The 12631-nt window shown below is 49.3% G+C and overlaps 1 protein-coding gene across 2 annotated transcripts in view; it reads left to right on the top strand.

The window, feature by feature from the left end:
* The first annotated feature begins 513 nt into the window (after nt 1-513).
* Nucleotides 514-12631, top strand: part of PAXBP1 (PAX3 and PAX7 binding protein 1) — a 32113-nt gene continuing 19995 nt past the window's right edge. Inside the window, exons 1-8 of one of the 2 annotated variants that reach the window (XM_066599082.1) lie at nt 514-823; nt 3060-3185; nt 5781-5957; nt 6731-6952; nt 7216-7319; nt 7795-8015; nt 9866-10055; nt 11652-11775. In XM_066599082.1, coding sequence (XP_066455179.1) covers nt 580-823; nt 3060-3185; nt 5781-5957; nt 6731-6952; nt 7216-7319; nt 7795-8015; nt 9866-10055; nt 11652-11775 — 1408 coding nt within the window. In that variant the 5' untranslated portion in view covers nt 514-579. Of the gene's footprint in view, nt 824-3056; nt 3186-5780; nt 5958-6730; nt 6953-7215; nt 7320-7794; nt 8016-9865; nt 10056-11651; nt 11776-12631 lie in introns of both variants that reach the window. The other variant, XM_066599081.1, reaches the window with a different exon arrangement.

Here is a 12631-nt window from a genome sequence, read left to right as displayed (position 1 = left end):
GCCATTACAAGGTCTCATATCTACAGGATTACTTGGTTTCTCTTGCTGGGGACGATCACATTTTGCTCTTAGCGTGTAACGAGCCGCAGAGAGCAGCTAAGAATGGGTCACATGACCAATGGAGCGCCGAATAACATCTTTGTCATTACAAATATCCCATAGTCACACAAACACACAGAACTGACCGGACAGTGATAAGCACGGAATACACAGAAATACCAGACGCAACACCAAAAGCAGCTAATAGCGAAGCATCAATTAGCTCCTCTGTCTGATTGAGACCGCTGTAATACCAGCACCTCTCGCTAGATGCCGCTATTACCTCCCAGCCTGGTGTCTCGTCCATCCCCTCTCCTGACCGCTAGGTGTCCCCTTCTCTCTCGGCCATCTTCCTGCTGCTGACACCGCCGGGCGGCAGGGGTCGCTGTGGCGGTTTAGGTGGGCAGCTCCTGGGCCGCAGTGCTGCTGACACCGCCTGGCGGCAGGGGTCGCTGTGACTGTTCCTCGGCGCTGCGGCGGTAGCGCTTTGGGCGGGCAGATCCCGGCCGCAGTGCTGCTGAGCGCCGCTCGGTGTCCGCCATGTTCCGGAAGGTGCGGAGAGTGAATGTGAGGAAAAGAAACGACTCCGAGGAGGAGGAGCAGCGGGAACATGAGCTGCCCATGGTGGTGGAGCCGCCGGAGAGCGTCTCCGCCGAGCCGCCCGCCATCCCCGGCCTCTTCCTGCAGGATGGCGGCCTTCAGGGCAACAAGGCGCGGAGGGTGGCCAGAGAGCCCGGGGCCCCCAAGGCGGCCAGCCTGCTCAGCTTCCAGGACGAGGAGGAAGGTGAGCGGCATAGAAATGTAACCGCCGTGAGGGAGCCGTTACCCCTAGCAACCGGGAAGTCAGCGGTCGCCCATAGCAACCAAAAGGATTGCAGAGCTGTCAGCCATAGTGACCGGGGGAGGGTCCTGAGCCGCTGGCCACGGCAACCGGGGGAGGGTCCTGAGCCGCCGGCCACGGCGACCGGGGGAGGGTCCTGAGCCGCCGGCCGCGGCGACCGGGGGAGGGTCCTGAGCCGCCGGCCGCGGCGACCGGGGGAGGGTCCTGAGCCGCCGGCCGCGGCGACCGGGGGAGGGTCCTGAGCCCGCTGCAGATTGGCGGTTGGACCCCCACACATCATCCCGTGGATTAGTTCTACTCCGGCCCAGTATACGCACAATCCTCTCTGCCTGGGGGGCCGCGGGACCCTCATTGTGGGGATCGGGATGTTTTGGGGTTGTTTCACCCCCTTTTTTCAGAAATGCAGCATTTGTGGTTTTGATGCGGCATGTTTTGCGCTCCCAGATGTCGGCCGCTGTCACACGAGCGGTTTCTGCGGCGTATCTCCATCGCGGGCAGCGGTACGCCGTGCATCGTGTGCTGCCAATTCCCAAACACAGTCCTGGCGTGTCTAATATGCGCCAAGTTAAACCGTGTTGTTTTGCGCACGTTGTGTGCGAGAGGCGCCAAATAATGTAACGTTTATTACGGCGTATTGTGTGGGGAAAACCGCCGGTGAGAGAGCGCCCCCTGCTGCCGGGCAGGAGGAGTTCTGGAACACATTAGGCCGCTCTCACACACATTGTCGGCAAAATGCCACGATTTTGCCGCCGTTTTCGGACGCAGGTTCCTGCCCCCAGCTGCGGTGTTTGACGCTCCCCGTCATTGTGACGCGCTAAAAAGCTTGAAAACGCAGCAAAATAGAGCGTGAAAATCTCGTTTAAACCAATGGCAGCTTCTATCAGCGGGTTCACACGGAATGTTCTGACTTGTCGTGGATTTTTAATGCCCACGGAGGGATTCCCTGCAGAGTTTGCGCCCGTGCCCGCTGTCGGAGGGTTGTATTAGTTAATGTGATCCTATGCCAACAGCCGCGATTTAACCGCGTGAAAGCTGGCGCGGTGTTTACATGGCGCTATGTCCTATTTGTGTGCGAACCTCGCAGAGACCCCCACAGAAACGTCACCGCTGACGGGCGGCTCTGCGAGGCTCGCGCAGAAATAGGAAATCCGTGGAGTTTCTGCCCGTGTGCGCTGGGCCTTAAACACAAACATGTTTCAGATTCTGAAGTGTATTGACGTTCTCTGCCGGAAATGGCGCGACTCAGCATGTCTATATAAAACAATAAGGGCGCCTTCACATAAAATCACATGACCTTTGAGCGCTGCGAGACGGAGTGAAAGCGCAGAATTATAAAACCAGCGATTTTCAATGGTTTCCTTCACATTTGCGACATTTTCACTAATGTGATGTTGCAAGAAAAAAAATCGCAGCACGCCCGATCTTTCTGCGTCTTTTTCACCTCCCCCGTTTCCCTATGGAGCCTCCTTTTTATCGCATCGCGGGAACTTGCGCTAAAAAATTGTGGCAAAATCACGTCAGAAAACCGCAAGTGGCAGCGATGGAAACGGCAAATCTGACGCTAAAAAATCACGGGGGGAAAAGTCACGATTTTGCCGCGATTTTCACAAGAGGGTTGAGGAGCCCTAAAACTTTGGAAATATTTTTTTAAAGACCTGTATGATGAACCCCGACCCCAACGACTGCGGTACGAAGCGCCGGTGTGCGGGCGGCCGCAGTCTGCCTTGTTCTAGTTGTTTGGTTTCTTCCTTTTTGTGGCGTCCTTTTCCCCGCCGGCCGCTCCGGGGCTCGCGGCCGCAGGCGCACAGCGCCGCGGTCTCTCTGCAGCATTTTGCAGCCATACGCTCTGCTGGCTGCCCGCGACTCCCACGGTCCTGCGCAGGTTTGTTTGTTTTTGTTTAACCAACGTTTTAAAATGTTTGAATGAAGGCGATGAATGAAGGCGATGAATGAAGCGCGATGAATGAAGCGCTGTGACAATCCGTGGCTTTCCCACATGAGTGAATGTGATTATAACCCCCTCGCCTGCGTTGGGCAGATACCGTAAGGATCCCCGTTGTCCGGCCGCAGCGTTTCCGGTTGCCATTGTGGCTCCATGGGGTCAGCGGAGGCTGCTCTACTGACTGGTCACAGGAATGTCATGTGTGTATATATATATATATATTCTCTCTTTCAGTAGATACCGAGGTGTTTAAAGTGAAGAAATCAAATCACAGCAAGAAAATTGTGAAACTACTTAAGAAGGAATATAAAGAAGACCTGGAAAAGTTCCGGCCCAGATCTGACATGAACTTCACAATAGATGGTGAGGGGAGCGAGCGGGGGAGGGGAGGGTGTGTGTGTGTGGGGGGGGGGGGGGTTGTTTACTGATGTGTTTATATATCCATAAAGAAATTCATTATGTACGACTTCAGTCCCGCCAAATCCTTATAAACGTCCTGCGGTTGGGAAGTGTGTGTGGGGGGGGGGGGGGGGGCGCCGAGCCCACTGCATATTTGGCGGCTGTTGACTGCCGCTGGTCAGAGTTGGCTGCCGCTGGTCAGAGTTGGCTGCCGCTGGTCAGAGTTGGCTGCCGCTGGTCAGAGTTGGCTGCCGCTGGTCAGAGTTGGCTGCCGCTGGTCAGAGTTGGCTGCCGCTGGTCAGAGTTGGCTGCCGCTGGTCAGAGTTGGCTGCCGCTGGTCAGAGTTGGCTGCCGCTGGTCAGAGTTGGCTGCCGCTGGTCAGAGTTGGCTGCCGCTGGTCAGAGTTGGCTGCCGCTGTTTGGATGCCGCAGTCAAAGCTGACCCTCGTGTCTAAACAGTCAGCAGGAGGGGGGGACTCTTTCTAGCACCCCTCCGAAACTGACTCAAGAGGTGCTGATAGGCCAGTATGGCAGCCCAGAGCCTACTTAAGGTTCCCAGGACTAAACCCACGAAAAATGGCGCAATTGCATTTTTTTAAAATTACTCCTAACTTAATGGAAGGAAAAACCTAACACTTTTTAAATGGTACCATAAAAAATAAACCCTCATAAAGCCATGTCAATGGAAAATGAAAAAGTTCGCCCTTGGAAGGCGGGGATAAAAAAAAATCTCTGGTCCTGAAATGGTTAAAGGGGTTGTCTGATTGCCGGACGATTTAAAAAAAAATTTTTTAGATCCAAGTGTGTTAAAATAACAAGCAGGGGTAGAGGGGTAGTTCCCTGTCCGCATCAGTGAACCTGCGCCGCAGCCCCGTTGTCCTTTTGGTCACTGTTGTAGAACTGATGTTACCCGATCGCCGCGGCAGTCACATGCTCTCCTGGCGTTACCGCTCAGATGCCTGCAGCCATGATTCCAGGAGAACGGCTCGCTGTATCCATTCTGCAACAAAGACTAAGAGGACCGCTGGGCTGCAGGGCCGGACCGCTGGGCTGCAGGGCCGGACCGCTGGGCTGCAGGGCCGGACCGCCGGGCTGCAGGGCCGGACCGCCGGGCTGCAGGGCCGGACCGCCGGGCTGCAGGGCCGGACCGCCGGGCTGCAGGGCCGGACCGCCGGGCTGAGGACCGCCTGCTTCTAGTGATTTAACATTTGGTCCTATAGTTTAAAAAAATGCTTGGTAAGTCGCCATCAAAATAAAAGCGGAGTATATTGGAGTCCAGCATACATAACAGTTCCATAATATCCCCTCAGTACAGTGATGGCATTATGGGATTACAGAGCTGCTGGAGCGCAAACTACGGCCTCCTATTAACACACAAGCTGTGCCAGAGATGCCGCTCGCATTCTGTGTCGGTGCTGGGGGCGGGGCGATCACTGATGTGATCTGATATAATGGTTACATTGTCTTCCATGTCTATCGTCCCCTCAAGTAGTCTGCAGCGTCAGTGTGTGGCTCTCCCGCGGCGCGCGGAGGCTTAATGCACTAATACCAGTGGGATTTAGCTGAGGGCTGTGTGCTGATGTTGGACCCTGCAAGATGGATTTGATCAGTGACCCTCTAGTTCGGGGACAATTCTTTCCTTGGGGGTATATTTCCTGCATCTGTTGTGATCTGCCCTCTCCAGGTCCCGTTATCAGTCATCCAAGGTGGTTGACGCAGTCTTCAGACTACTAATCCCCATTGGGCATTGGTAGTGTTAGACTTCCAATGCACTCTACCTGCGTCCTTATTGGCTACTGCCGCTCACATGATCAGCGCTGGCCAATCAAGAGAGCAGTGTACAGTGTGTATTAGCTAGCTAGAAAATTGCAGCAACCATCTTGGACGGAGGGCAACATGAACCAGAGCCAGGAAATCGCACAGAGAAGAACAAGCGCAGGTAAGATACCCCAACACCTCCTGTTCTGGGACAGAGTTTTGCCCTAAAGCCGGAGGATCACTTTAAATTCTTGCAATTCTAACTAGACGCTTCTATCCTGTTCACACTTCTGCCATCCGTAGGAGAGCAGCGGGGGAAGGGGTGTGACCGCTCTGTACGCTTTTATAGCTCAGACATAGTTGTCCCTTTTCATCCCCCATCCCAAGTTTATTGCTGTAAGGGGGTTTTTACACACAGCGGGTTTTGACACGGATCGGCAGTGGACTTCGTCCCTTCAATTCAAAGGGTTAAATCTGCGGATCTGCTTCAAAATCCAGATGAAATGGTGCGGATGTTGGGGTGGATCCACACCAAAATCTGCCATGTGGACGATCCTTCGGCTTTGTTCACATGTGCGCCAGAGGCCCGTGCACAGCGCACTGCTTTGTGTTGTCCGGTAAAGTGCTGGAAGTCGGACAGACCCCATTCTAGTGAACAGGGTCCAGCATGTAGCAGGTCCAGGACTTGCTGGTTTTTGGTTATTCAGATCCCAGTCTTTCCTAGAACCCCAAAGTCGGGTGTGCATTTTGCCTTAATCTGTCTGCTATTCTTCCTTCATCTCGGTTTCTGCTTTCTCCTCAGTGGGGGATCTGCAATCGGGCAGGAATGCCGCCTCTAAAGATGATAACCACGAAGAGGCGACTGCTGGCAGCGAGCTGGGCGAGGAGGAGATGGAGGTAGAAAGCGAAAAAGAAGACGAGAAGCCCAAAGCCGGCTCTTTCGCCAACTCTCTGTCCTCCTTGAATGTTTTACGTCCAGGTACGTAAAGCAGAAGTACAAACACAGCAGTCGTTTACCTACAGCAACTTATACAAATGTCTGAAGGCAAGAAATTGGCCACTGGCATCAAACATTTTGTGTGGTTTTCTATAAAAGCTTCAGAAGCCAGCTACTAAAAATGTGATGCTTAGAGGGGGCGCTCTCCCCTCTTTCCTTGTGCTCCTTATAATTTGCCTTCCATGTATTTTGTGTTTATTTGCAAATTCCTATTCCAAAGATACAATTAAAGGGATTTCCAGGAATTCAACTAAATGGCTGCCGTCCGCACAGTCTGTGGAAACCTATCTTGGGGCAGCAGAATGCAGCCAGGGGCGGAGCCTAATGCCACTTTGTTCGGTCCCGTTATGCTGATTGGAAAGCCTGATGAGAATGAACAATGTGACGTTAGACTCCGCCTGCAGCTCCGCCCCTCCCATTATGGTCAGAGATGCTTTCTGTCATCCTAGGACTGGTTTCCACAGGTGGTTTTGCTCAGTTCCTGGACAACCCCTTTGATAAAGGCGTTGTGCCTTCTGGGCAGCACCTTTCTATATGGCTCATATAGGTGTCACAGATGTGGGTCTCTGCCATATGAGTCAGGGCAAAGAGCAGCCATGTACTACAAGATCAACTGTCTAGCCGGCACTATTGTCGACTTGTCATGTACAGCTTCTCCTGTGATTGAGCTGTTGCTCCTTTACATGAACACACATTATATGCTGCACAAATCTCGTACGTCTGTATACTCATCTACCTTTTTATAACTTTTTAAGGAGAGATTCCAGATGCAGCTTTTATCCACGCCGCTCGGAAGAAGAGGCAAATGGCTCGTGAACTTGGAGACGCCCCATCTATTGACGTGGATGGCGGTAAAAGCCGCCTGGTCCGCGAGGATGAGAACGATGCCAGCGATGACGATGATGACGACGAAAAGCGTCGTATTGTCTTCTCAGTCCGAGAGAAATCACAAAGGCAGAAGATTGCTGAGGAAATCGGTATGTCCTACACGGATGTATCCAGTGCCAAATGAAGACAGATGTTTGACGGGCCAAACATTTCGTCACCTTACACTATTTGCATAGCCCGTTGTAGTCTGGCTATACAAATAGCGTAGGTGCTGTATAATTACGTAGCGCACTGAGCCAGCAAGGATGAAGAATATTACATCCATGACTTCTCACTCAAACAGCACAGAATATTAAGTGCCATACAACGCACGCCCTCGCCCGTTTCACTCAGTTTCTGTGTTTCCTGCCAGGTATTGAGGGCAGTGACGACGACGCTCTGGCAACAGGGGAGCAGGATGAAGAGCTCTGCCGTTGGGAACAGGAACAGATAAGGAAGGGAATCAGCATACCACAGGCATGTATTTGTAACTGAGTCTATATCTCTGTACCCTCAATATCTGTTCAGTGGGGGTCAGACGCCTCGGCATTCTACCGTTCAGCTGACTGAAGGTGTCGCAGCACTCCAGTGAGCACCGAGTTCCCTTCATTTGTCACCAGGCATGACTGCACTTTTGGTTGTGGCTGTACCTGTTATTACAAGTCAGAACATTGCAATCCCACTCAAGTGAATGAGATGGGCTGTGATGGCGAGCACTGACATAACCAAACAATGAAGGGGATGCTGCAGCAGCCTCTTGCAAACGCCGATAATTGCATTTGGCTTGCAAATAAAGCTCCGGGCATCATGAGCTGTTGCCTTCACTGGGGCTCCATGACATGTTATAATGTGTATTCATAATCTTGATAAATCAGTATATTTTCCTATACATGAAAGCATTTGGATGTCTGTTTTGAGATATGATGGATCTTCATTTGTGCTTCATCTTCAGGTTCAAGCGCCGCAGCCTGCAGAAGCAAATAATTTGTTCTACCACACCACTTACCAAGGAATACCCTACGGTTCAGCTTACAACATGCCTTATACTTACGCCGCCTATGGAGCTACTGAGACTAAATCTCAGAAACCAGATAATTCTGTCACTTACAAAACTCCCAGTAATGAGATGACTCCTGTTACTATTGATTTGGTAAAGAAACAGCTTAAAGACAGGTAGGGCAGACTATCCTTCCATTTTGGGAACTACCTCAGTGTCCCTGACTCCTGTTGCACGGGGGCCAGGGACGCTGAGCTTCTTGTGTTACAAGCATGAACGGCTTCGAAGAACGTGGATGGAAGCAAGAATTTGAGCAAATACCTTGGAAAACCATTAAAGCCTAGTGAAGTGATATTGCCTTATGTGCCAGATACTCAGGGCTGTGTCAGTGTGACTTTGAGGACAGTTGCACATTGAAACCCTGTATGTAAGAAGGAGAGAGATGGCTGAGTTCACAGAAGGTATACAGGTTCATAAGCTCCAATTGCACAAAACTTTCATTGTACATCCAACCGGTATAATGGATTGGACTTATAAAAATGATTTTTTTTCTGTATTGTTGTTTTTTTTATATTGCACAATGATGTGGTTGTTAAACTCAAAGGGATTTTGCCAATAAATGACCTTTAGGGTGCATTCAGACGACCGTATATCGGCTGGGTTTTCACGCCCAGCCGATATACAGCGTCTCTCTCTGGAGGGGGGGGAGGCTGGAAGTGCCGGGAGCAGTGCTCTGAGCTCCTGCCTCCTCTCCTCCCCCCTGCACTATTTTCAATGAGGAGAGGTGGGATGGGGCGGAGCTAATTCCCAGAACTTAGCCCTGCCCCCGTTCAGCCTCCTCTCATTGCAAATAGTGGAGAGGGGGTGGGAGCTCAGAGCACTGCTCCCGGCTCTTCCAGCCTCCTCCCCCTGCAGAGAGAGAGACGCTGTATATGTTATTTGATGCAGGTTAACTAATCTGATGTTTAACTTGCCTAAATGCTAGATGAATTCTGTAATGGTCATTTAGCTTTCCGTAAGTCCTGAATTATAACTAACTTAAAGGGAACCTGTCAGGTCCTTAATGGTGCCCTGGCTGCTTGCATTACAGTAGAGTGACAGGCACACCGAATTCGGGGTCTGTCATTTATACTGATAGCTTCAGGAATTTTAGAAAACTTTGTTTCAAAGTTTACAAGCTGCGGAGAGGAGTCTGGGGCTCATTAATATCCATATATAACCCATACCCTCCTTCCCCCAGCCTGCTGCTGATTGACATGTTTCTCAGTACTACTGTGCATATAGAGAGACCTGTCAATCAACGGCAGGTGAGCAGTAAATATATGAATATTAATCGGACTAATCTCTGCTGCTCACTGCAAAATTTGAAATGGAAGTTTCTTGCCAATGTTATTGAGGGGAACACAAAAATTAGTAAAAGTGACAAACCGCTAAAATCGATGAGACTGTAATGCTTACAGCCAGGGGACTTAAGGGGACCTAATGGGTTCCATTTAAAAGTGGTTGCCCACTTAAGGTAACCCCTTCCTGTGTAACTAGTCCCATGACAATGAGCTGATCGTCGTGCTGCTGGCATCCATCACAGTCAGCTGTTACTGCAGCGGGATTCTGGGGATTAAGGGCCAAATGACTTATAAGGGCCAAGTTGATGGGATATATTGTCTATATAGTTCTGAGGACTTTCCTTGTTTTCCTTTTCTTCTGCATCTTCATCCATTTAGCTTTATAGTAACAAGAAGTTAGATTCCCTTATCAAGGGGTATTCATTGTGGATAAGCAGGATGAGGATACCAAGTGCAATCCCTCTCCCTTTGTAGTCCATTGCTCCATCGCTGTGGGTGTAGGTCCCAGGGATCCTCGTACATCCTGCAGCATTTATATTTTTTTGCAAACGACTGTCATGTTTGCACCTTATTTCTGGTGCTAATGCCTAATGTGCTGCTATTGAATGTCACCTACCCTATGTGAGTGTGTGCTTGTAAGACACCATGCCGTGTACCCACTTGTAATTTTGTGCCACATACAGGCTCAGCGCCATGGAGGACGTGCACAAAGCAAATCTAGAACTTTACGAGCAGCACGAGAAAAGCCTTGAAGACTCCACTAATTCCATTGTTCGATTGGAAGGGTGCTCGGGCAGTAACGGGGAACGGTATCAGTTTCTGCAAGAAATGCGTGGGTATGTCCAAGACTTGCTTGAGTGTTTTCGTGAAAAGGTAAGAATGCAATCGTTTGCTTTGTATGCCTAAACCAAAAAATGCTATAATGTTCTTCGCCCATAATCCATCTTTTTAATGGATGCTCATGCAGCACATGGAATTGTATATATTTGTTCTCTTCATCAATGTTTGCCTTTCCTATCGAAAGTTGTTTGCTTGAGAATGCCTCCTCTTACCGTTTGAGGCGGTGATTGCTACTGGAACCCATATGGTCAATGTTGGGTCCATTGCCAGGACCCGCAATACCACCATAGATCACGTGGCATGACGTGGCAATATGCATGTTGGGATGACCTGGTCATTCCCTTCTGCCTAAAAGAGACCTATGGCAGTAATGTAGGTCCTGACACAGGTTTACATAGATATTTATGTATATTGATGGTAATTGTTTACCGATGACCATGGATCTCATGGCCTTATGTCATCATAAAGAGTATTCAGTTAGACCCGATCGATTGCTGCCGAGGGTTGCCATTAGTCTATAAAAGCATGCTTTAAGAAATTCTAATTGGTAGTTTTGATCTAGCTCCATCACAAACCGCGCATGCTGCATTATCTGACTTGTAGTAGTTTTAATGCAGAATGAGTGGTAGGAAGCTATTCGCATTATTTTGAAATATCCTCTACTATACCATCTGCATTCAGTAATGACATTCTGTGACTTCCTCCTTCTGAGACGTCTAATAAAGATGTTTGGAAGCAGCAAGTCATTAGAAATCTGCTTATGCAATGATTCCCATTCTTACACCAGGTAAGTCATAGCTGATGGATAGAAGGCAATAGCACCCAAAGTATAGATGGGTTCTCTAGGTTTTGGCACTGATGGCCTAGCAAAATGTGATCAGTGGGTATCTGAATCGTTGGATCACAGTAACTGATAGTGCTGTCCCTATGATGCCTGCTACTACTAGGATAAATGGGACTGAGCTGCAGAACCAGGCACAGCCACATGAACAAAGTCTACACTGCTTTGAATACTGCAGGATCCAAGAGTTAGAAGGAAAACGTGATGTGATTGTAACTTATGTCCGAGGACCCAAAAAACTGGATCAGGATGGGACCCCTGGATAAGGGCTATATTGGCCATTATAGACCACTGTTAAAATAAAGATCAATAGATTCAGCATGTTCTTTCCGGCACAGCATTTCTGAATCCAATGTAAAGCTGCCGTAACAAAGACCTTGATCTCCATTTCAGCAGCTTTCTGTAATGGCCGATATAGTTTGTCCAGGGATCCTGTCCTGATTCTCTTTTTCGGGGGATTTTGGATGTAAGCCAGCATGGGACCCTTGAATGTAAAGGTGATGTGAATGTAGCCTTAGACTGCCTGTCTTCTGATGGATCTGCCATCAAGGAAAAGCCTAAGTGGGATATTGAGTGTTCCCTGTAATCTTAGATTCCAGCTACCACTGACATCTCCCATTTCCTAAAATTGCTCCATCTTCTGCTTTGTTTTAGTTGGCAGAAAGTTTTCTTTTTTTTTTGTTAATCCATTACGCTTCTCAGAAACGTTCTTCATTGTGCGTGGAATAAGCTACCCCCTTGCCTTCTGCCCCAGATATGGTATTACGAATGTTGTTGTATTTTTTCAGGTTCCTCTGATAAATGATCTTGAATCTGCAATGCACCAGCTGTACAAACAGCGAGCTGCCCGCCTTGTCCAAAGACGACAAGATGATATAAAAGATGAATCTTCGGAGTTTTCGAGCCATTCAAGTCAGTCCATCTTGAAGGTTTTTATTATTCATTAAACAACCTTGTTGGTAGATCTCCTGAAATGTATATTACATGCCTGACCAATGCAAATGTATTTCACACTGTGGGCCGCAGACTCATCCGGAACCCCTGTGTGAAAAGCACCTCAGTCTGAGTGCTAATGGACTTTGCAGTAAACCGTTTTGCAGTTTGGTGCCTTTTTACAGCCAGTTTACCTCTGCGGTAGTTCTGCAGGCTGTAAGGTGGAGATCTATTGTGACTGGGTTAACATTGTATTAGCAAATAAGCAACATCCTGCTTACAGAAAACAGTTGACCGGTATTGTCTCCCACACTGCACAGGTTAAAAATGCCTAATACTCTGCACTCCGGCCTTGGGAAGCTGCAGCAAGAATGTAGAAACCCTTTCAGGGGTGCCCCATCGCAAGCTCTTTAAAGGGATATCCACGTATTTTGCTGTATATGGCCACCAGTAGCCAAATTCTGTTTTATGGGTCCACACAAAAATCAGCACCATTTCCGCTTGGTGTAAAAGAGTGGTTTGACGTACAGCATTTTCTCGTCCATGTCATTGGGGGACACAGCAAGACCTTTGGGTATAGCTCTAGCAATTGGGAACCGACACTAAGCAAAGAGTTAGTACCTCCTACCAGCTATGCCCCTCCTGCAGGCACTGATCTATATCAGGTTTAGCTTAGTGTCCATAGGAGGCAGACCTCCTGCTCTGCACGTCTTTTCTGCTTTTATTTTTACCCTTTTCCCTCTGGTAATCAGGGATGAGCTAACTTCCCCATTTATCCCTAAGTGGGGGAGGCTAACAGAGCTGCATCAGACATGCTGTTACTCCCTCCTCCAAG

Source organism: Eleutherodactylus coqui, chromosome 4 (genome assembly GCF_035609145.1).
Source record: "Eleutherodactylus coqui strain aEleCoq1 chromosome 4, aEleCoq1.hap1, whole genome shotgun sequence".
In the NCBI taxonomy this organism is placed as follows: Eukaryota; Metazoa; Chordata; class Amphibia; order Anura; family Eleutherodactylidae; genus Eleutherodactylus; species Eleutherodactylus coqui.
This window is presented reverse-complemented; position numbering and strand designations above follow the sequence as displayed.